Raw genomic sequence first — 23,479 nt, forward strand, 5'->3', positions numbered from 1 at the left:
GGGTTCTACTGTCAGCTACGAAGACTTTCATTGTTTATGTATTTATGTATTTAGTTATATAGCGCTTTGTACGCGCAGCTTACTGTCTCTGAGGAGATTTATGTGGCTCTCCTGTAGAGCTTACTATCTAAGGAATTCTGATAGGAATTGTAGTTGATGACTTTAGAGGCCTGGTCCTTGAGGATTGTGAGCAAGTTTGGGGGAGGTATAATTCAAGTTGCCAACATTTTAAAATAATTTCCAGTTTCTGACTTTACACAGTAAGATCCGCTCAGTCACTGAATAAGTGTCTCTGTACCTGATTTGGCCACCCCAGGCCAGCTATTGGATCATTACAGGCACCTACAGACATCTGTAAGGAGAGGGCTATATCAGCAGCCAGTGTGATCTTTGTCCTTCCAGCTATAAATTGAACAGGAATTCTGGGTGGGCTACGTTGGTTGCTTTTATCAGCCTCGCATTGCCAGAGTTACGGGCTCACAGCTGTTTAGTGGAGGGCCCAATACACAAGCCAACATGCCTAGTTGCTGATACTGATTTTGATATTGATTGATTGCTGAGACCCCCAAACAATGTTGGTCTCTATAAAAATATATTGCATTAAAGGAGAAGGAAAGGCAAAGTGCCAAAATGTTAGGCACCCCCAAGTGACTTCAATTGCCTACCTTTTACCCCGGGCTGGTGCCCCTGTTAGGAGAGAACAGCACTAGCCCAGGGTAGCAGCAGCGCTTCCTACTTCCTGTCTCGCCGCGCGTGCATGCGCAGTGATAAGCCAAGCTTTAACAGAGAAGTCGGCTTTTCACTCTACTGTGCATGCGATTGTCTGGGACATTCGGCAGCAGCGCGAGTAGGAAGGAGGAAGCGCTCTCGACAGGTACCCCGGGCCGGTGCTGTTTTCTCCTAACAGGGGCACCAGCCCGGGGTACAAGGTAGGCGATTTAAGTCACTTGGGGGTGCCTAACATTTTGGCACCCCCAAGTGACTTTGCCTTTCCTTCTCCTTTAAACAGCTCATATGTAAAGCCCTGCTTCATTTAAATAAACCATTTTCATAAAACTATACTTTTTTAGTAGTATGTGCTATTGGGTAATACTAAATAGAAAACTGTCATTTTAACAATTAAGGTGACAACTTGCTCCAACTTTGCAGCTTTAATAGCCTGTATGGCCAGCTTTATGGACATACAGCCAGATATTTTGAGGGCCAACTACACAGGCCAAAAGTTCTTGCTGCCAGATGTTTTCCTCCCATTGATGCCCATCTTTAGTTGCTCAGTTTTTATTAAAATTCTGCTAAAGAAGTGACAGTCACATACAAGAGATGGACACTTATGGGTAACTATGGTATATGGAGAGAGAAAACTGCAGGGGATCGGTGGTGGTGATGGAGCGGTGGTGAGTCACATGGACACTATCTTACTGGATAGTGAGAGATATCTGGTGGAAAGGGAGATGTATGAAGAGAGATACCTAGGGAGGAACAATAAGATATATGGAGAAAGGACGTTCATAGAAACCTGTAGAGCAGTTGTTCTCAACCTTCCTAATGCCACGACCCTTTAAACAGTTCCTCATGTTGTGGTGACCCCCAACCCAAGACCATCGGAAATATGTGTTTTCTGATGGGCTTTGGCAACCCCTGTGAAAGGGTCGTTCGACCCCCAAAGTGGTCCCGACCCACAGGTTGAGAAACCTTGAGTGACAGAGAGAGAAAGAGAGATACATGGATGTCATTGAGACAGAGAGGGCGAACTCTGATGGGGTGAAGTAATCAGCAATGGCCTGGCCTCCCAGTTAGGGTGGAAAGAGACAGGAAGAGAGATATGGGGTGACCCAGTAAGAGTCATGAAGAGTAAGAGAAAATGAGGAAGAATATATGAAAAGAAGAATGTGTCACTGGATTTAGTGACACAGCAAATGCCTTAGTTTTATATAACTGAGCATAAATGGCAATGCCAGTAGCTGAGCGCAATTACATTCCAAAAAAGTATTGGGTGAAATTCTGTAGGAGTTCCAGTGATTTTACGCCTGTTCAGAAAGCAATGCTTTTTTTTTTCTTTTTATTGCACCTATAGTAGCAGCTGGATCAGCAAGTAATGGGGCTCACTGAAATACTGTTAAGCCATATGCTGTATGTATATTTGATGTGACATTTCTCCTGTTTATGCATATTTTATTTTCATATGTGAGGACATTTTAAATACATGTATCTTTGCAAAGGGGAAGAAGCACACCAGTGTGTCGGTAATGCCTTTAAATTATTTATTTGCAGAAATTAACAAACAGCACAAGCTTTCGGGGGTGACCCCTTCTTCAGGTGCAAGGGGTCACCCCCGAAAGCTTGTGCTGTTTGTTCATTTCTACAAATAAATGATTTAAAGGCATTGCCGACACACTGGTGTGCTTCTTCCCCTTTGCAAATATACATGGAAAAAAGGCTTGGGAGCGGCTGTGGAAGTTAAGCACCCTTTGAGAACATGTATGTAAGTGGTGTGCTGAAGATTTTTTTTTATGTTGACATTTTAAATACACTCATATTAGGGTTTCTGGATTTTATAATTATTAAGGTATAAGTATGTCATTATTTTTGTGTCTCAAAAATATCTCCATTGTAAAGATTTCTAAATGACAATATGTCCATCAAGTAAAATACATAATTAATAGAAAAATCTTGAAATTTGTGACAAAATCACATTTCTTTTAGGAAGTATGTAACTTTTTAAATGTAATTACTTTATATGTGATAATTATGTAAAAACTTATATGTTATATGTTATATATGTAATACAGGTATGGAATCTGTTACCTGGGCCCGGAAGATGCCCGCCGAGGGGTGAATCGTGCATTGACATTTTGGAAAAGGAGAACCACCACTAGCCGCATATTTTTTGTAAGCATAAACTAAAAAGCGCTAGAAAAGTACTGCTATCTGGGGGCATCATGTGTGGCAAAGAAACGTGCATGCAGGTCCCCCGAACACCATGAGAGGCATTTGGACTATATTCTATGATTTGTGAGTAAAGTTGCATGACTATTTAAATGCAACAATTGATGTTTGCACATTTTTAGGCTGACTTACTCTACCCCCTTTGGGAAATATTATTCGCTTGATTATGAGCAAGTGAAGCAATGTATTATCTGAATATTTTAAAGGGGTTGTCCACCTTTGAGTTAACTTTTAGTATGATGTAGAGAGTAATATTCGGAGACAATTTGCAATTGGTCATCATCTTTTATTTGAAGTTTTTTAATTATTTCAGTTTTTTTTGGCAGTTCTCCAGCTAGAAGTTTCAGCAGCTATGTAGTTGCTAGGATCCAAATTATCTTAGGAACCTGGGTGTGGTTTAAATAAAAGACTGAATAGGAAAAATAAGTTTTATAAAGTAACAATTAAAATGTAGCTTCACAGAGCAGAGAACCAACCCTTTAAGATCTGTGGTGTGCTCATTTGCTAAATGTAGTGTGGCAGTAACATATTTTACTAAGGACTGATTTGCACACATTCATTTTTGGACAAAAAAAGGGAGATATTATTGCACATTACAAGACTGATTCACTCCACGCTTTTGGGAGGTGTTATATGCTTAATAATTGAGAAGTGAAGTGGTGTAGAATCTGAACCTTTCTCAAAACTGCGGTGTGCTTATTGCCAATTGTAGTTTCAGTAATTAATTTTATCATGAACTAATTTGCACACATGGATTCCTGGACAGTTAAAGGGAGTTATAGTTGTATTTTAGTCATGAAGTAGGCATACAGCGATGAAAATTCATTTTCCTAATGTGTTTTTATTGTTGTATTATATAGTGTTTTGTTCAACTGCACCTTACGAATAAAAGCATTTTAATAGTGGAAACCTGAAGAGGGTTGAATTAAGGCTCCATTTGTGCTCTATGTTTCTATTTGGGCCACAAGTAAAGGTTTTTGAGTATTGTATATAGTCTAAGTACTGTGCTAATTAGGTATTTTCCAGGCACTTTTTGGAATATGAGCAGTGCATCCAGTCACCCTTTGTTTTTGGTTTGAAATAATAAAACAGTACCTTGTATTTGATCCCAATTAAAATATCATTAATCCTTATTGGAGGCAAAACAATCATATTGGGTTTATTTAATGTTTAAATTATTTTTAGTAGAATCAAGGTATTGAGATGCAAATTATACATCCGCAAACACAGTGGGAAACTTGCCCTTTTCCCCATGGTCAGTTGCTTATAAAACCAGAAATGATGCTTTGGCACAACTGGGCACAATTTGCAACAAAGTGCTTGTGCAGTTGTGTCCATTTTGCCAAACTGAACACAACTGATTCGCCAATGAGTTTATTAGTATAGGACTCTGAAGATACACACGGTAGACATATTGTATTGAGTGGGTTTACAGACAGGCAGGTTAACTGGTTCCCGATGAAACTGACTGTAGTGTGTGCACATGGTAGATATTTCACACTGTAATCTCCAATCAACAGACGTGCAGGGGCAATTCTGCACTATGTAACTTGTTGGGAGCTTTGCTTTAATGGGTCAAATAGATATTTTTTGCAGAATGCATTCTGTCAGTAACACAGACTAAACAGTGGTAGGGGTAAACAGGGGTAGGTCAGTGGTATTCTAAGACAATTGGTATTAATGTTTTATCCTTGGTTCATATTTATTCTACAGATGTCCAATATATTATGGCATGTGGTTGCAGGGTTGTATATGCCCTGGTTGTATAAATGGCAAACTGAAAAATTTGTCACTTGTTTTAAATGAGACATATTGGATAAATGGAAAAACCCTAATTTTGTAGGCAATTATGAATAATATATGGTGCTGGTTTCACTTTGTGCTAAAAATTAATCCTATCTGTAAAAATGGCCCCTTTATTGGAGCTCCCTATAGATTCTATCAGTTCTCTGTCTGTGTTTGAAATGAAGGGTGGGCATGTCCTAACTGTCCCAGCATGAAGCACAGTAGGAGGGGGAGAGCCAATCACAGCTTTGCACTCACACAAGCAAAGACAGGCTTCAGTTTCCTATCAGGTCAGCCTAGCTGCTGATTGGTTCCTATCCTACAGTGCTGTGTACTGAGAGCCGGCGGCTCCCCTGCACATCCAGAGAATTCAGCCAACAGGAAGTGGAACAGATGGGCGGGACTAGTGGGGTTTTGGGGGAATTTCTCAATAAATCAGTTAGAAACACAACTTTTTTAAGCACAATCCTTCTATATCTAGAGGAGAACAATTCATTGGTACATTCATAATTTTTATAGGATATGTCTCCTTTAAGTAGAATAAAAAGATTGCCCCAGGGTGATTGCCATAACTACTTCTCAGCAGACCCTGTGATTGCAGGGGGGCTCGGGAGGACAGGGGGGTCCAGAATGTGTTATGCATTAAATCCATTGCTTGTGGGTCTCAGAGGGTGTCACAATAACATGATGTGGAGTGGGAAGGCAAAGATTTTTTTTGTGGGGAGGGAGGCAGGAAATTGAAAGTATACAACTTGATAACAGTCACCAGGTAGCAATTACTGTACACCGGTTAGATTTTATTACATGATCCCATGTAAGAGTAAGATATAAATGCACAATATTCCATGTCTCAGTTCTACCACTTGTTTATACATGAGCAAGGGCTCTTACGTTTCTTGGCAACCCAGATAGGGTTACTGTGTTTATTAAGTCTTGGAGAATATCTCTGTTATGGACCTCCGTTAGTGTGAATATTTATGCAAAAGTAACTGTACTAAAAAGCCCCTTGCTTATCATTTCCCACGTACTAAAGCACAAAAATGTGCACAGTGCATAAATAGGGTATATTTTCCTTTTAAGGACCTGCCCTGCTGAGCTGTCTGATTTCTGCTGTTGCAGGCAAGAGATGCTGGGAGTTGCAGTTTCTTACAGCTGGAGGGCTGCTGGTTTGTTGTTGCCAATGTAGAAAATCTGTCATTAACTGTAGGAATACTGCCCCCAGGCACCATTGAGAGCAGGAGTAGGGACGCTATGGATTACATGATGCCACAGTACCGTTATAGTTTCCTTAATCCCCTCCCCCAAACAGGCTCAGCAAGGCTGGGAGCTTCAGCAAGCGACCTGGTATCCAGCCTAGTGGCTAATCAGCTGTTCCCTGCACTGCTTGTTGTAGCTACTGTCACCATGGGCAGGGACTGGGAGCTGTCAGAGAGGGACTTTCAAATAGGAGTAAATCAAACCCTTTGGAAGGATGCAGCTGTAACTCAGATAGGACTGGTTATAATGGTGCATCTGAATGAACCAATTTAGCCATTGAGATTACGCAGATTTGGCAGCAGGATGTCGTGTTTTGTGGGAGCCCCAGAGTTACTTAATGAGGGTAACTCCGAATATATCAGCTGGAGAAATGAGAATTCAGATAGCAGCCTGGATGAAGTGCTAACCTTTTCCCCAGACCTTGGCCTGTCACCGGTCACCTCTTTATCTGGCAGCATGAGACTTCTGAATTGTGAGCACAGGTAATGTATTATTCTCTTCTGTCAGCCTCAAGCAGCACTGATTGCACTGGGATTTATAGTATTGCCTGACATCAAATGCCAGAGCTGCATATTTAGTATTAGCCATGGTACTGATTGGCTTTATATATTTCATGCATTATGCAGAATTCAGCCATCGGAAAAAAAATCAGCCGCAAATATGGGACCACTGAATTATAGGGGTAGTTTACCTTTAGTATGATGAAGATATTGATATTCTGAGACAATTTGCTATTGTTCTTAATTTTTTTGTGGTTTTTCAGTTTTTTAACCTTTCTGTTCAGCAGCTCTCCTGTTTGGTATTTCAGCAGTTATATGGTTACTAGGGTCTTATTTACCCTAGCAACCAGGCAGTGGTTAGAATGGGACACTGAAATATGAATAGGAGAGGGACTGAATAGGAAAGTAACTACTAAAAAATTAAGAATAACAATAAAATTGTACCTTTAGAAAGCAATAGATATTTGGGTCAGTGACCCCCATTTAAAAGCTGGAAAGAGGCAGACAAAGAATTCAAAAACTATAAAAAATAAATAATGATTACCATTTGCAAAAACTGCTAGGAAAATGACATTCTATAGCATACTAAAAGTTAAAGCACCCCTTAAAGCTTGTAACGTACATATTTCTATAGAGGTCATAGTTTTTTACAAATTCATAGAATTTATGGAGCGTATTTATTTAAGGAAAAAGGACCATTGTACTTATGTTTTTGATGTTTGAAGCCCGCAATGTAAAAAAAGAGATGCTTTAATTTCCAAATGGGTTAGATATATAGAGACTGGATAGATAGACAGATAGAGAGACAAATAGACAGACAGATAGACAGCTGGAGGCAATGCCATAGATTTTGCAGTAGGGGGTCTGTTTGGAAGACCAGTGATGGCACACAGTGATACGCATCAGCGAAAGCTTGTTGCCATAGAGACCATGATACAAGAGAAATCCAACAGTGAGTTGAAAGCCCAGCAGCCATATGTACATGCAGAGCAACCAGATTGCTAGAGAGAACATCATACACATACACACATCCCACACACCACTTACCACAACCCCTGTATAGAAGCTTCACAAAGTGATAACAATTAAATATTCAATATCCGGGTGCTCAGTCAATATTAATTATATCAAAATAGGCTACCGGCACTCCAAAAGTCCCCAGGGGGGAGAAAGAAAAGATTTGATTGTTCATGGATTTTGGAGTGCTGGTCCCCTATTTATATATATATATATATATATATATATATATATATACACAGGGTTGGAATGACAGCACACGCAGGATGTTTTTCAAGAAGAATCACAGAGGTTTAGATAAATAAATGTGAGGCTTTATTCAGTCCGACGTTTCAGTTCCTATCTGGAACTTTCATCAGGGACAGTGTCCCTGATGAAAGTTCCAGATAGGAACTGAAACGTCGGACTGAATAAAGCCTCACATTTATTTATCTAAACCTCTGTGATTCTTCTTGAAAAACATCCTGCGTGTGCTGTCATTCCAACCCTGTGTATCTACGCTTTCAGCACTGGCACCCAGGTATTATCTTGCTCTTATGGTGTGCAGCTTTCCAGCAACTCGTTTCTATATATATATATATATATATATAAACAAAGGATGGCACACCGCTACATAACATACCTCGGGTGCTCGGTAAAGGGTTCCAAGGGTGCTGCTTAACACTTTATTAGGCTGATGTTGCCTAGCACTGAACACTTTACAGCACTTTTCAGCACTTTCACTTGCTTTATGGCTTCAGCCACTTTATGGCAGTACACTGTGATGTCACTTCCTATTGATTTACTGGTTTTTGGTGATTTAAAGATGTGTGTTACAAGGCATGGATGCCCTGAGAAAGGTCCCGATGGGGACCGAAACGTTACGTCGGCTGTTTATGCTACTTTGAATATATGTTTTGATTTTTCACAAGAAATCCCGGAGTTGCTGGTCTTTTTTATACTATATATATATATATATATATATAATCTAGCTTACTATGTTCATCAAATCATAAATTGAGTTCAGAGGGGTTATTTACAAACAGAGCCACAAGCACAGCCAGCTAAAATGGAGTGTTGCATGTATTGTCACTATTCATTAAAGGGACTTGCACACAAACATGCTCCTTGCACTTCTGTATAGTTGAGTTCGTCGAACAAGCACACTTATTGACACAAAGGAACCCTGGAGCTACCACCACCCTGAATTTAGAGGTAATTGCAAAGTTCCCACAGTGGGCTGCATCAATAAACACACAAGACTTGCACTTATAGAATCATTTTAAGGCAGAGAATCGGAAGTGAAGCACCCCAACTCTAAAAGCCACAACTTTATTTGCGTCAATGATGCGCAATGGTGTTCATTATGACCACTGCAACCCCAGGGGTTAAACTACCCATGTGCAGACAAAATAGGTCCTTTGCACTTACCCATTATCAATATATACAGGACATTAAGACATTCTGTGCATTAAGCTACTAAGAAATGCCCTCCCCTTTAAGCAAAACAGGGATTGTTTGTCCATATATTGCAATATATTCAAGCTGGCCAACTACGTCAGTCATCCCTGATCTGGCCAGTCCTACACTGACTTTTATCTGATTCATTAAAGGAAAGGCTAAATGACTGGGGGGTGGCAAATATAATTGCCTACCTGAAAACTGCACCGGTCAGGGGTAAATGCACGCAAGTGATCCTCTTCATTCCTTCTCCTTTTGACAAGATCCCTGGACCCACACATACGCAGTTGAGTGAAAATCTGGCCTTTTTTGTTAAAGTTCGGCTTTTCACTCCACTGTGTATGGGTGAAGAGCAACAAAGTAAGAGAATCGCTTCATTGCATACAACCCGGCCAGTGCAGTTTTCTTCTAACAGGAGCACCAGCCGGGGGGTAAGCGATTACAATCACTAGGTGGTGCCTAACGTTGTAACTTTGCTTTTTCTTTAAGTATTCTACATTACACATTTTACACAGGGACTACATTTTACCTGCGACTTGCTTGTTTTCAAAGATAAACTCCCAAATGGTTGCCCTTGTTATTGGCCACCATTGGGATCACCTGAGTGTAGCTAGGAAGGATGCGAGCTACAACATAGATATGGGCCAGCTACCCACATGACCACAGTTATGCTGGAAAATGTTATATTAAGGGTATAATACATGGCAATTTGCATCTGAAGTTGAACTTAGCACAAAACACTTTCAGCCATAAAAGGCCCATTATAGCAACTTAGAATTGTTTTGTGACTTACCATTTACATATTGTTCCATTATACAATATACAAAGAAAATGGATTTGCAGGAAATGTTTCATGTAAACATATTTGCTACTTTTTTGTAACGAAAATCTGTGTTTGGGAGCTACTGTGCCTGGTTATTTCCAAAGCACTCATATGTTCTGAATGACAGTTTAGTATAAAAAGAGTCTATTGTGAATGAAATAGTTTATATAAAGCAAACCCTTTCTGTAATTATAATCAATTAAAAATCTCATTAATCTCCAAGGTATTAACTCTGCTGATATGGCCCCAGCAGTAGGGTGTTAAAGGGGCACAGTACTGCTAGCAAGGGGGCTGGGGCATTAGACATTAGTAACATAGAAGTATGAACTTCCTATTGATTATAATTACAAAACTCAAAACATTTGCTTCATAAATAACATAATAAATCGATTATCCTAACGAGAAATGTCAGTAACACCATCTGAATGACAAACAGCATCTCCAAGCCAAGAGATGTTTGTAAATAATTCATTATGTGCTCTCCAGAATCTCTCCAAGGCGAAGGCTGAAGCTGTCTCCCGATTCTCAGAATCCAAGCCCCACCGAGCCAAACAACCAGCCTCAGGCCTCCATGGAAACAAAACATTTTGCAGGTCAGAACAAACACTTCTTGTTTTAAATCAGGATTAAGGGGTATGTTGAGAACCCTCTTACTGGTACAAACTCCTATCCACAATTGCAAATCAGATATAAACTAAATTGGCAGTTTTTCCAATAAATACTTTTCTATATAAAGTCTTCCAAAACACTCCAAATATTGCTTGCCTTTCCTATAATCCAGGCAGGCAGTATACTTTGCGATGTTTTCATTCTTCATATTCACCCACCACCAAGAAGGGGTCAGTAGGAAGGGTGACTATTTTCTAAAAATTGCAAAATCCAGGGCAGTTCACCATGTTTTTTTATTCACAGTGCAGTGTTCCAAAAATTCTAGCATAATTGCATTTATACAAACAATTGTATGTGATTTGTCAGGCTCAAAACTTGCACCATCTTGATATTGGGTGATGCATTTTTTTGATTAATTCCCAAGTGGCAACACTGTTTGCACAGAACTGAGCTGCTACAAGTAGGAGTGCCTATGGAAGAGACATGCAGGTAAGGTATAGGTTGCCCTTGTGTCAGAATTTGCTGTCCCTTGAGCCCTATTCAGAAAAGCAGGCATAGATGTCAAATTGGAATATTGCAGAAATATAAATGATACAAGCGCTCTATTAGATGATTCTTTGACTGGCCCACTTTTTTTTTTTTTTTTAAAGAAGTGGTTTGTGATAGTAAATAAGCCTGTATATGTCTAAAAAATAAAACTAGACTAGAAACCCAGTTCTGCTTTGCTACTTTAGTTTATTATTTATTTATTTGTTTATAGTTTATTATTTCACTGCCATCCATGGTTCTACTTCTCATTTTCTATTTCTGTATTAGACATTTTAGCTCTGTTGCATTGGGTATCACCATTATTCTGCATTTGCTAACTTCTTCTGCTCTCCTTGCCTGTTACTCAATCAACCTTCCTTTTATGCTGACTATGGGGCATATTTATTATATTATATAATGGCTTACACACTATAATAAATATGCCCCTAAGCCTGTTACCTGTTTGCTACGTACACCTTCAACTTGACGATGATCACTTTTGGAAAAAGATTTAGATATTCTTTTATGGTATTGTGAATTATATGGTTCTTGTGAATGAAGACATCCTTGCTAACAATTACATGTCATTCATAATGTATATTGCTACCACCTCCTGCATTATTACCTATATAAATAATTTGTTTTATACATTTGAAGGTCTTCTGAATTTATCTACACCAAGGCCGGATACAGACATCATTAAATCAAGGTAATATATTGGTTTGTGAAAGCAACACTTTGTCATTATGCATTGCAGAGGAACTCCCTGTGGTAGGATGGTTTTATGTCATACTCTATGTTCTGAAGATCATGGACTTATTTTACCCAGCAGAAAAGTAAAGAAGAGGTTAAAAATACAATTCTGTAACATACAGCTATTGCTGTTGTAAGTTCTACAAGGGAGAGCAAGCAGTAAAAATTGGGCAGGTATTCCCAGAATGCTGTGTGTGCTATTAACAACTTTCTTTAGATGTCTTCATATTGTATATGGAAAGCATTAGATTGCAAGCTTTAATAAACAGGGACTCTCTTAGCCTTGTGTCTATCTGCATTTGTTTGTAGTCTGTACCCCTCAGGTATGACCCTTTTTCCTGTACAGAACAGAGGAATATGTTATCCCTTTAGGAATGCATCTTAATACTACTAATAATGTCCAAGAGCAGACAGTGGAGCTTTTGAAAACAAAAAAATTTAACCATTACGGATTGGTATGGATCAGTTTGAAACTTGCCATATGTAGTTTTGGGATGCTTCTAAATAAAATGCAAACACAAAATTTCCCCTTCTGGCAAGCTAGCCCTATGTCCCACATGACTGAGAAGTGTCACAGGGAAGATACTTCAGATACATCTGCAAGTAAGTACCAGTGCTTGCAGTTTGTTGTGGACATTAAACCACAGACAATTCAAATGTTGGAATGAAGTGTGAATTAATGAGTGCCATGGTCATGTTTCCTATATACTGTAGGACACCTGAGGGCCAACTACCAGGGTTGGTGCCTTTTAGGGTTGCCACCCAATGTTACCAACATATCCACAATATACTTGCCAGTATATTTGTAATTTCCTTTTTTTTCAGTCTCCTGGCTCACCCATTATCTTCCAGAATTGTTATATAATTGAGGGTGTTCACTAAATAGCTTTTAAAACTGGTGCAAATTGTGTATATGTTTTGCTGGAAATCAATGGAATGTCAATTCTAGAAACAACCGTAGCTTGAGATTCATTTGGTGTAAGTTAGTGCCATGTGTAGGGCCAATAGGAAAAGAGAGCCCTTGAAGTGATACTTCTTCAGTGTTAATTCCAGGAATTCCTTTTGTCTATGTGGCTTGTACTTTGGACATTATTCTGAAGCAATCTGTGTATTGGAACATGGTGCAGGTATAGAGCAGCATGTAAAGATGCATGTACAGGTATGGGTTTTGTTCTCTGGTATGCTAGGGACCTGGGGTTTGCAAAATAAGGGATCTTTCTGTAATCTGGATTCATACAGTTTAGTTGGGATCAAGTACAAGGTATTGTTTTATTATTACAAAGAAAAAGGAAATACAATTTTTAAAATTGTAATTATTTGATTAAAATGGAGTCTATTTGATTAAAATGGACTGCATATTCTCTGTGTGAGATTATGTTAGAGGAGTCCATTGTCAGTGCAGTACGTCTGTCTGGCCTGTGACCCTCCAGCTGTTTTAGTGAAACTGCCCTTGCCCTTAATCTGGCCCTGGTGGTTTGTCCCAGTTTCAAGATTCCCTGTGGGCCAGAGTCTTTGTGGAGTCCCTGAACTATTTCAAAATACAATAAGTGTATTTTAGATCAACTTCCTAGCAGTTCCACTTAACGTGTCAAGGTCTTGTGACACCAGACTGAGCAGCATAATTCACTTACATGGGATTTTAAGTACATATTAATAAACTCTCCCTTTCATCCTGAATAAACTCTCCCTTTCATACAAGTGAATAGAGAGTGACAAAACTTAATTCTGGTAGATTCTTGTAATTTCTACTTTCATCCTTTGATAAATATGCCCCCAAAGTTTATAGGAATTTCTCTATTCAGGGGTTGTTTTGTGTCAGTTGACATACTCATGCTCATATAAAGAGGCTTTGCTGCTGCCATATTAGTGTCAATTATCCTCATCTACCCAGATACTTATGAAGGTGCTGGATAGTCATAAGTACTGTATAAATAGAGTGTTTAGCATAGAGTGATGATGACTGTTATACACTCATTATGTGCAGCTAAATGATATAGGCTCCTAATTTGAGGAAATACATTTCTAAAAAATAACAGACTTAAGTAATTAAACACAACCCATATTAGCACTATTTTTCTTCTTACATAATTATCTTTATTTCTACAGTGACTCATCCTATGGACCAAAGATTCAGCCGGTGAGTGCCCCCAAGCTGTAATATTTAAATGATAACAAAGGGCTAACTTGCAAATTTCACCTGTTGTTGAACTGAAATAGGTAGGGTCCAGTGACTGCAGTGCTATTTCTTCTATAATATCAAATATGAAGCATTTACAACTGCAGAGAAAACTAAGGAAATATATATATTATATAAAATAATAACATAAAAGGAGGTTCATGCACCATGACAGTTCATATCGATTTGGAGCTTTTTAAAACAAGAATGTGTATATTCTAACGCAGCTTTTTTTGGTTTAAAGAAAAAAACCACTAGAAGAGTACAGATGAGACAACATGATGAAAATGCAGCTCAACCAGGAATACAAAAGGTAAATGCAAGTATTTATTTTAAAGAGCTGGGTGGACTTCTGTACTGGTCAGGGACAGATTTGGGACAATGAATTCTTTTTCTATATTGAAGAGTTCATTCCACTTTTTACCCATTTGAAGAATAGAATAGGACCACTATCAGACCTATCTATCTACCTACCTATCTGTAGGCCTGAGGGACACAGTGTAATGCTAAAAGGCAGGGAACCAGCTAAAAATGTAAATTTGCAAATGGTTACAAAAACACAACAGTATTAGTATATAATGAGTTGCCTTACAAAAGACAGGTTCTGTCAGCCAGGGACAAATACCTTCTCTGCCAAACTCTGAAGTGTAAGCACAATATGTTGTCCAACTGGAGCAGAAGGCCACCCAGCCCTTTACATACCAAGGGCACACAATGCAGTTTCCCTAGGTATTTGTTTCTGCTGTGAGCACTGCTGTTCCTGCTTCTGGCGAGAAACCAACTTGAGTTAAACATCTATATCTTTCTGACATAGGTAATTTACAAAGTGCTAGGTGCAATTACAGGAGCTTTAATGGCAGGTGGTTCAGGCATGTGATCTGTTATCTGGAAAGCCATTATCCAGAAAGCTCAGAATTACAGGAAGGCTATCTCCTATAGACTCCATTTTAATTAAATAATTCAAAATGTTCAAAAAAATTCCCTTTTTTCTGTAATAATAAAACAGTACCTTATACTTGATCCTAAATAGGATGACTAACCCTTATTGAAGGCTTCCTGTTGGAAGCCTTCAAAACCCCGGGTACCGAGGATTCTGGATAACAAACCTGTACTTACAAAGCACTTTAGTGCCTTGCTTACATATGCAGGTGATGCACAAGCTAGGGGCATGCTAAAGGATGGTATATGCCATCCACCTCCTGGAAATACTTTTATTACTTAGGATACAATCTCTTAATACTTACATAAGGATCCTATTGTACCATTTTTATTTCTGTTTTATTTCCAAAAAGAAATCCCGAATGAAGCTCTCAGACTTGTTTGATAGCATGGAACACATTAATGAGCAACCCAGGCAACAATGTGAGAAAGCCAAAGTGAAGCAATTAGCAAAGGGGGGCAACAACAAAAGATACGGGAAGAAAGGACCAGAAAACAAGAGACCTTTTGTAAGTAGAAAAGGATTTTGGCATTTACTGTGTATTCATACCAGATGGCTCCTTGCCTAACAGGAAATCTACCTGCCTTTTCTGCCTTTGGTGCTGCATTACAATGTAACTGAGGAGAAGTTTCAGAGTTATAGCTGGTCAAAGCACAGCATGTTCCTGAGGTAACAGGACTATATGCAAGTATTTGTTTTGACAAGAATGCATGTTTACAGGTAAACAGTTTAGGAAACAACACACACCATTCTGACTGTGCCCTTGGGTTTCCCAGGGTCATGATATATCATTAGATTTTGTGCATCTGAAACGAGCACAGCTTAATAAATACTACAAATTAAAAACTCTTATTTTCTTAAAGGAGAAGGAAAGGTAAAAACTAAGTAAGCTTTATCAGAAAGGTCTATGTAAATACAGCCATAAGCACTCAACGAAAAGCTTCACTGAGTCCTCTATCAAAAGAAACACAGGATTTCTTGTCTCATTTTTTGTAAAGATGTTCTTAGGGTATCTGACTTCCTCTCTCAGAAAAATCATTCATTCCAGAGCCAGAGCCTGCACAGCTCTTCTCTCTCTCTTCTCCTGCTCCCACCTCCTTTGAGAATGTGTGATCTGAGCTAGAGCTGCAGCAGGAAACTACTTAAAACAGCTGTATTTTTTTTTTTAGTTGTAATATTGGTGTGTAGTTGTAGGTGTGTAGGTGCCATCATCTGCATGCATTGTGTCTGAGCTTTCAGAAGGAGCCAGTGCTACACATTAGAACTGCTTTCAGGTAACCTATTGTTTCTCCTACTGGAGAAACTGGAAGAATCCCAAGCTGGACTTGGATTTCTTACTATTGAGTGCTATTCTGATATCTACTAGGAGCTGCCATCTTGCTGCCTTCCCATTGTTCTGCTGAACAATGAACCCCCCCACTGAACCCAGCCCAACCATGGGCACAAGAGTTGTTGGGACTTCCCTGGACATCTGTTTTTTTCTTTCTACTCTTGTAGACCTTCTGGTGGGGGTTAAAGGGACCCCCTAGCCTTTCAGCAATAGGGGGCTGAAGACACTTGCCCCTTGTAGACCCTCTGGCTGTGTCGGTCAGAAACAAAGGGGTCTAACCTAGTGTTTGGACTAATGTAGATCCGAAAATTCTTGTTGGTTGATGTGGAGTGTTTTTGAGACCCTGTATTTTACAAGATGAGTCTACCTGCACTTGTAGTGTATTTTTAATGCATTTTTGTACTTTGGGTGATTTGAAGCACTTGCTCTTGATTCATATAAAAAAGAAATGACCACCTGACTGTTGCATATACTTTATCCTAATTCTACAGACTTAGTTACAGAGTTCTGTCTTTTGCTTCAACACTTCTTACTGTGACGGTTAAAGCTGTATTATTTCTGGTCATGTGATCTCTGAGGGAGCACACACCCCATCACAAAATGGTGGATCAATGGAAAGGATGTAAAAAGGCAATATTTACTGATTATATATATTACAGTTTGGTGAGATTCTTTAATAGGTCACTTAATATAATCTGTTGGTTAAGTATTCATTTTGGGGGTATAGGTTTCCTTTAATTGTCAAATATCTACACGAAGTACTCTTTTAATCAAATGTAAGTAGAGTAAAATTGATGCCAATGGAAAATACAAACTGTTGTTATACATGTCAAATAATCTTTCATTCTGTTTCATTTAGGTGAATGGTATTAGCCCTCAGTTTCATGCAGCGCAGACTGAAGATGATCATCTTATTGGAGACTTTTCCAAAGTAAGTTGACCAATTAAACATTGTTAGGTTTAATACATATGCAATATGAATGAAGTGAATGAAACATGAACCCGAATAAGACTGCAGCCCAGACTACCATTAGAAAAGCAACCTTGCCTTGCCTTAAATACTAGGAGCGGTGCATGCATGTTTACAGTCACACAACCAGATAGAATCTACAGTTACAATATACAAATGCAGTGTACACAATGCTGCCACACAAAAAAAAGGGCACATTAGTGCTCAGCATATGGCACCTATTGATAAACTTTAGAAGATTCTAAACAGAGTCTATTTGACCCTTTCTGCTTGTCAGACAAAATTTAAAGGGGTTGTTCACGTTTAATTTAACCTTTAGTATGAAGTAGAGAGTAATATTCTGAGACAATCTTCAGTTGGTCTTCATTTTTTATTATTTGTAGTTTTTTTAATCCTTTTAAAGAAAGCCATGCTTAGGCAGTGATGAATGGGAAGTAGGTGTGTTGAATGCAGAGAAGAGGGAAGAATGTGTGTGAAGTAAGGGGAAAGAAAGCCAAAAAGGAAGGTGAATGAGGTTATATAGAAGAAGGGTTGGGTGAGAGAAGGAGACAAGTTAATAGCAAGAATACATAGGGAATAAGGTAAAACTAATTAGCTCTATCAGAGGCTATACAAGCTGAGGGGGTACATTTTGTTGCTAAGCAGATTAAAAGGCGCACTCTAAGGTATGGATGGAGCGAGGTGCAAATACAAGTTTTCTGAAAATTTGTTTCTTGCATTTATTACATATCTCTTTCTGTATATATATAATTTTTTATTTTGTAACTCCTTACAGGCTTATTGCTTACCTCTGGAGAGAGGAAAACATCAGGAGCTTAAATATATTAGCTGCACCACTGTAAGTAAAAGCTGCCAAGTTATTCACATTCTATTAATAACCAGAACAATATCAATATTTCCCATACTGTCACCTTATGTAATCATTCTTCATCTTTTTAATATTTTGATTGAAAATTATTGCTTTTAATTCATTGATAAATGTACAAGCAGCAACAAGGCAATATATTACTAGGCATATACATTAGTACAAGTACTCCTGCATGTACTTACAAAGTAATTTATCTACTTTGTGGTGCTGATCAGATTTATTATATGGTACTGGCTCACTGACAGTGATGAGTTCTCGTGGGCAGATCACAGAGCACTTCATACACTATACCAAAAAATATGAACACCTTCCTCTCCATCATCTTATTTAGAAACTAAATATATTAATATGAATTTGGTCCATTTATTGCAGCTGTAACAGCTGCTATTTTTCCGGGAAGGTTTTCCACTGTTGGTAAGATGTTGGAATATTGTTGTTGGGATTTGATTCCATTTAACCACAAGAGCATTAATTAGGTTGAGCGCTGATGTTGGGGTTTGGGCCTGGCTCACAGTCAGTGTTCAAAATCATCCCACAGATTTTACATGGTCAGGATTCAGGTTTTTTCACTACCATCTCAGCAATAAAATTCTGTATGTACCTTCCCTGGTGCTCAGGGGCATTATAGTACTAAAACAGGAAAGGCTCTCCCATAACTGCAGCCAGTAGGACTAGGAAGCGCAGAATTGTCAAGAATATCGGTGTATGCCTTGGTATTGCTTTCAACTGCACCAAACCCCTTCTTCAGGTATAGATAATGAAACTATGCCAGTGTAACTGAATTACATTTACACCCACAATCCCTTCCAAGGGAGTGTATCTAAGTGTAGGCATTATTTCAGTGCCTGCTAACCATATATCTGTCATTATTTCAAACCACATAAAAATGAAGTTGAACCAAGTACTGCTTCCCGCTTGCTCTACCGCACCATCACACCCCTTTCAGTCCATACACCGCAAACCCTTCCACTGCTCATTCCTTTACCGCACCGATCACTTCCCCTTAACTGCACTGCCCCTCATTGGGCCCAGTACATAAGAAGTAAATAAATGTAAACAAAAGATCCACTTATGATCTGTAGCAAATTAAATAAAAATAAATAGCTACATTATCTAATAATAATGCTTTGCTAAAGAATGTATTTTATTTTTACTATATCCCAGTAAACTGTGTGCCTCTGCCTTATAGACCTATGCCATGAAAAATATCCCCAGAACATTACAGTTCTCATTTACACACTTTCATAGAGTTGCACTTGTTGACACATAGCCCTTCCTGCCTTCTGTTGGGGAGTTGCTGTGTCTATTGATGCAGGGGAACCCTCGGGCCACCTCCTGACCAGGCAGTAGCTCCAGGGTTCCCACAAGTGTCAGTAAGTGCAGCAAGAATTTCATGTACATGTCACTCACATACTGAACACCAGAAATTACAGCAAGGCAGACTTAGAAAATATTTGGCACAAATGCGCCAGATTTGCAACTAAGAGCACATCATAGTCAGATCAGACTTCTGAAAAAAGAACTCTAACATTAAGACCGTAATCTAACTAACCAAAAATGTCAGGGACCTGGGGCTCTATCTGTAATTTGGATCACCATACCTTAAGTCTATTGAAAAACATTTAAATATTAAATAAACCAGAAAGGATAGTTTTGCCACCAATATTTTGTGTTACATTGCAAGGCAATGTTCCCACTTCAGTCTTTTACTCTCAAACTTGCTTGATAAGTCTCAAGAATCTATAATAGTTTAATTAATAAAATCTCAAAATTAACGTATCAGTGATTTAATAATTTCTTCCAAGATTTAGCTTATTGAATAACATAGATAACCCTAATGTAGCTCTTGACTCTCTACTGCCATACCTTTAGCTTGCCCGGCTTCTCAGAGGAGGATATCAAGATGTGGTACAGCAATACCAAATTGTGGATTGTCGATATCCATACGAATATGCTGGAGGGCACATTAAGGTATATAATCACCAAAGTTGTTATATTACATTACGTATAAAGTGCATATTTTTCTTAGCCCTGACTAAATTATGAATACAGAAGAAGCAAAAGAAGGCGATAAAAATGTATGTACTACAAAATGATGGCTATCAGTGACTAAGGATCATGAACTGCTCAGTGGGTGCAAAGAACAGGGCTTAAACCCCAGCAAGCCAGTCATATTTATGCTATTAATTATATGATTGATAGCATTATTATTATTATTTCAGGATATTGTAGATTGTCAGTCTACATTAGCTTAATACATGTATTACATATATGTACAGAAATCGCAAAATCGTGTTTTAAATGTGTGCGTATATATATATTTATGTTTGCACCAGCTTCACTGATTTTGCATTTTATGCTGCCATAAGGACATTTTTTTGTTCTGGAAAATAGAAGAGCCATATAATACATATGTTTATGCAGCCATCCTAAAGGGATTAAACTTTTACATAATTAACTACTGCCCGTCACACTACAGTCTTGCTATCTGTTTTCATCAGCCATTAAGAATACTCTATCTTGCCATCTACAATGAGAAGGAATGACATTTTAATTTTGTATATAAACTTAGATATTAGGTACACATGACATCAGTATTATAATGTACATGTCATTTATTTCCTTTGGCACAAAACCTTTTTTGCTTTCAGGGAGCCTACAATTTATACAAAGAAGAGCATATCTCAGACACATTTCTGAAGAACGCCACTCATCCCAAAAGCACAACCCTCCTGATCTTCCACTGTGAATTCTCTTCAGAGAGAGCTCCAAAACTGTAAACTTAATACATTTGCTAAATATTTGCAGTATATTTTCTATTGACTGTATTCTCTGCTTGCCTTTCAAAAGAAAAGAAATGGTAACTCTCCTTGTCTCTCAGGGCCCTTAAGGGCAGGGGCACACATAGCAGACAATGCGCTACATGTGCCTCTGCCCTAAGGGTGCTTCAGGCAAGGTGCATTGCTAGCCAGCTACATTAAATTCTGTTCTCCTCCATCTATGGTACTGCAGAGTAGCACAGCAACTTTTCTTAAAGGAGAAGGAAAGGCTAATAAAGAGTTAATCTTAAGCTGCAGGCATACCTTCAGTCCTCTCAATAGTGCCCTTAAGTCTCCCCATATTTCTCCTGTTCAGATGATCAGAAGCCTCATAGGAAAAAAAACCCGCTGAGCTCTGTAAAGAAAATTCCCATAATGTCTCGCTTCTGCACTAAGACTGCTGTACATGTGCAGTTTGTAAGGGGAAGCTTCCTACTGATTGGCTCAGATCACACATTCCTAAGGGGGGAAGGAAGTTCTTAGCATTCATGAGGGAGGGGGGAGCAGAAGAGAGGAGAGAGCTGTGCACTCTGGCACAGGAAAACAAACAGACAAGAAGTCCTGTTTCTTTTGAAAGAAAACTGCAGCGTTTCTGTGAGTGCTTATGGCTGTATTTGCATAGTCCTTTCTGATAAAGCTTACTTAGTTTTTACCTTTTCCTTTAATTAGAGTGATTGTTATACCCAGATTGTATTATTTCTACAGTTGTATACAAAATTTAAAATATACAACCTCTTAATGTCGACCATACATTTTATAAGCCATGTGCTTTCTTTGTCATTAAAGGTGCCGCTTACTAAGAAACTTGGACAGAAATGCAAACAGATATCCTCACCTGCACTATCCAGAACTCTATATTTTAAAGGGAGGATATAAGGAATTCTATGAAAAATTTAAGGTACAACCTAGGCACTGGTTCACCATGTTCCCTGTTCTTACTCACCTGTGCATGGCCCCCTTCTATAGGTTACCTCCCTTTTTTTGATTCTCCATTACATACAAGGTTATTTATTAGGTGTCATTTACAATGCAGTGCACAAAGTGCAAAAAAAAAGGCATTTGTTTGCACTTTGAACACTGTGTCCAGAACTGTGTCATTAGCGCAGGCCTCTGGGCTCCTTTTTGGAGTGCAGAGATCAGCAGCTTGCCTATTGGATAGAGGGAGTCTATCCAAGGAAAGGCAAGAGAGGTGAATAGGCGTCTTCCCACCTGCCCCATAACTTGCATGCAGAGTGAAGCGCAGCTGCAGTGGTCCCTCCTGAAAACAAACAGTAGAAAAGAAGACATAGCACTTACCTTTTTTGCTGTGCAATTCTCTTATTAGCCAGTGTTACCACAATGACTAATGTTTCAGGGGGTCTGTACCTCCCTTCATCAGGTAGAGATATGAAGGGAGGTATTGACCCACAAAACGTTGTTAATTGTGGTAACATTGGCTAATAAACAAGAGCAAAGTACAGCAAAGTGGATGACTTCTGTTCTACTTTATTATTCTATTTGATGTGGCCATATGTCTAAAAAGAAGTAAGTTAGTTATTGCATTTTTTAAGTGCAATAAAAAGTGTTTCCCCCACCCCCTGCCCTTAATTTCTGGATTACTGCTACAGCTCAAAAATGACAAGGTCCTGTTTTGTCTGCAGTATACACATCCACCACCAAGGTAATTTCTACTCAGCATTTAACCCCTTTATTGGTTAGGAGTGGGACCTGTAAATGCAGTTAAAGTAGTTAATCATATATTACATTTGTTTGTTCTTTTCTAGGGTTTCTGTGAACCACGGGGATATGTGAATATGTTACATAAGGACTTTAGCGATCAGCTAAGGCAATACCATCGGAAGAACAAAACATGCCACATTCGTACTGTCCGGAAAGAGCTGTTTAAGCCTCTGTATTCAAACAAATGTACTGTGTTAAAGAAAGATCCAGCAAAAGACTAGGCGGGAAATGATAAGAATCTTATAGGGGCAAGAGAGGCTAGTGCTACAGTGCTGTAAATGAAAGCTTACCTTAAAAATACATATCTTCCAGTTATAAAATATATAGTAAATAATGTACCCCCTTTTGTAAAATATAAGGATATTAAGTTACAGAGGAGTTCCATGACTATATAAAGGCACAAGGCTTAAGGCCAAGGGCTTTCATACAGGTCATGGCCCTCCGAGGTGACTTCTAATATCCTTATATTTTATAAGAGCAGAGAGAAGTGGATCATTATCTTCCTCATGACATGGGGTTGGTTGACAGCTCTGTAAGAGGTGGGGTACAAGTTTCATAAGTCATGTGAAAGAAATTACATAACTAAGCACCAATTATAACAGAAGCTGAAGGATTCATTTTTTTGCTGAAGTAAATAAAGAGAAAAACAAAGGACCAATAAATAATAATGGCAGGGAAAAGGTTCTGGAAGTTTCAACTAGAATAATGCCGGCAAAGAGAGACCCATAGTCCAGGGTATGAAAATCTCATTTTGCTAAATATAATTTACAGTTCTTTCAATTTTCGCCATTTACTGATCATAAGACTCTGTATGAATGAATGAATGCAGAACAAGGGATTCTTACCATAAAATATTTGAAATCACACAAACTGTAAATATGACTTCTCCTGTCTGAATGCCACCATTAATCATATAAATAATACCTTGGATCATAATTGAATATTTGTTAATGAGACTTAAAGGCACACAGGCCAGCAATAAAAGGAAAAACACAACAA

The 23,479-nt window shown here is 38.6% G+C and overlaps 2 protein-coding genes across 3 annotated transcripts in view; one reads left to right on the forward strand and one right to left on the reverse strand.

Moving 5' to 3' along the window:
* Nucleotides 1-19,894, reverse strand: part of rrp12 (ribosomal RNA processing 12 homolog) — a 62,172-nt gene extending 42,278 nt beyond the window's left edge. The window contains exon 1 of the mRNA XM_031904966.1: nt 19,809-19,894. The gene's annotated coding sequence lies outside the window, so the exon portion shown is untranslated. The remainder of the gene's footprint in view (nt 1-19,808) is intronic.
* LOC100497395 (M-phase inducer phosphatase 3-like) lies at nt 92-23,479 on the forward strand. 2 transcript variants are annotated; one of them, XM_018095775.2, is made up of 13 exons: nt 92-205; nt 2,790-2,889; nt 10,255-10,361; nt 11,563-11,614; nt 13,765-13,795; nt 14,079-14,147; nt 15,127-15,282; nt 16,964-17,035; nt 17,850-17,912; nt 19,815-19,913; nt 20,594-20,718; nt 21,548-21,659; nt 22,525-23,479. In XM_018095775.2, the coding sequence occupies exons 3-13, from the start codon at nt 10,340-10,342 to the stop codon at nt 22,699-22,701; spliced, it is 978 nt and encodes a 325-aa protein (XP_017951264.1). In that variant the 5' UTR covers nt 92-205; nt 2,790-2,889; nt 10,255-10,339; the 3' UTR covers nt 22,702-23,479. The 2 variants fall into 2 exon arrangements, with proteins under 2 accessions (XP_017951264.1, XP_012823230.1); XM_012967776.3 differs by lacking the exons at nt 92-205; nt 2,790-2,889 and adding an exon at nt 6,092-6,470.

The sequence above is a fragment of the Xenopus tropicalis genome, chromosome 7, assembly GCF_000004195.4.
Source record: "Xenopus tropicalis strain Nigerian chromosome 7, UCB_Xtro_10.0, whole genome shotgun sequence".
Lineage (NCBI taxonomy): Eukaryota > Metazoa > Chordata > Amphibia > Anura > Pipidae > Xenopus > Xenopus tropicalis.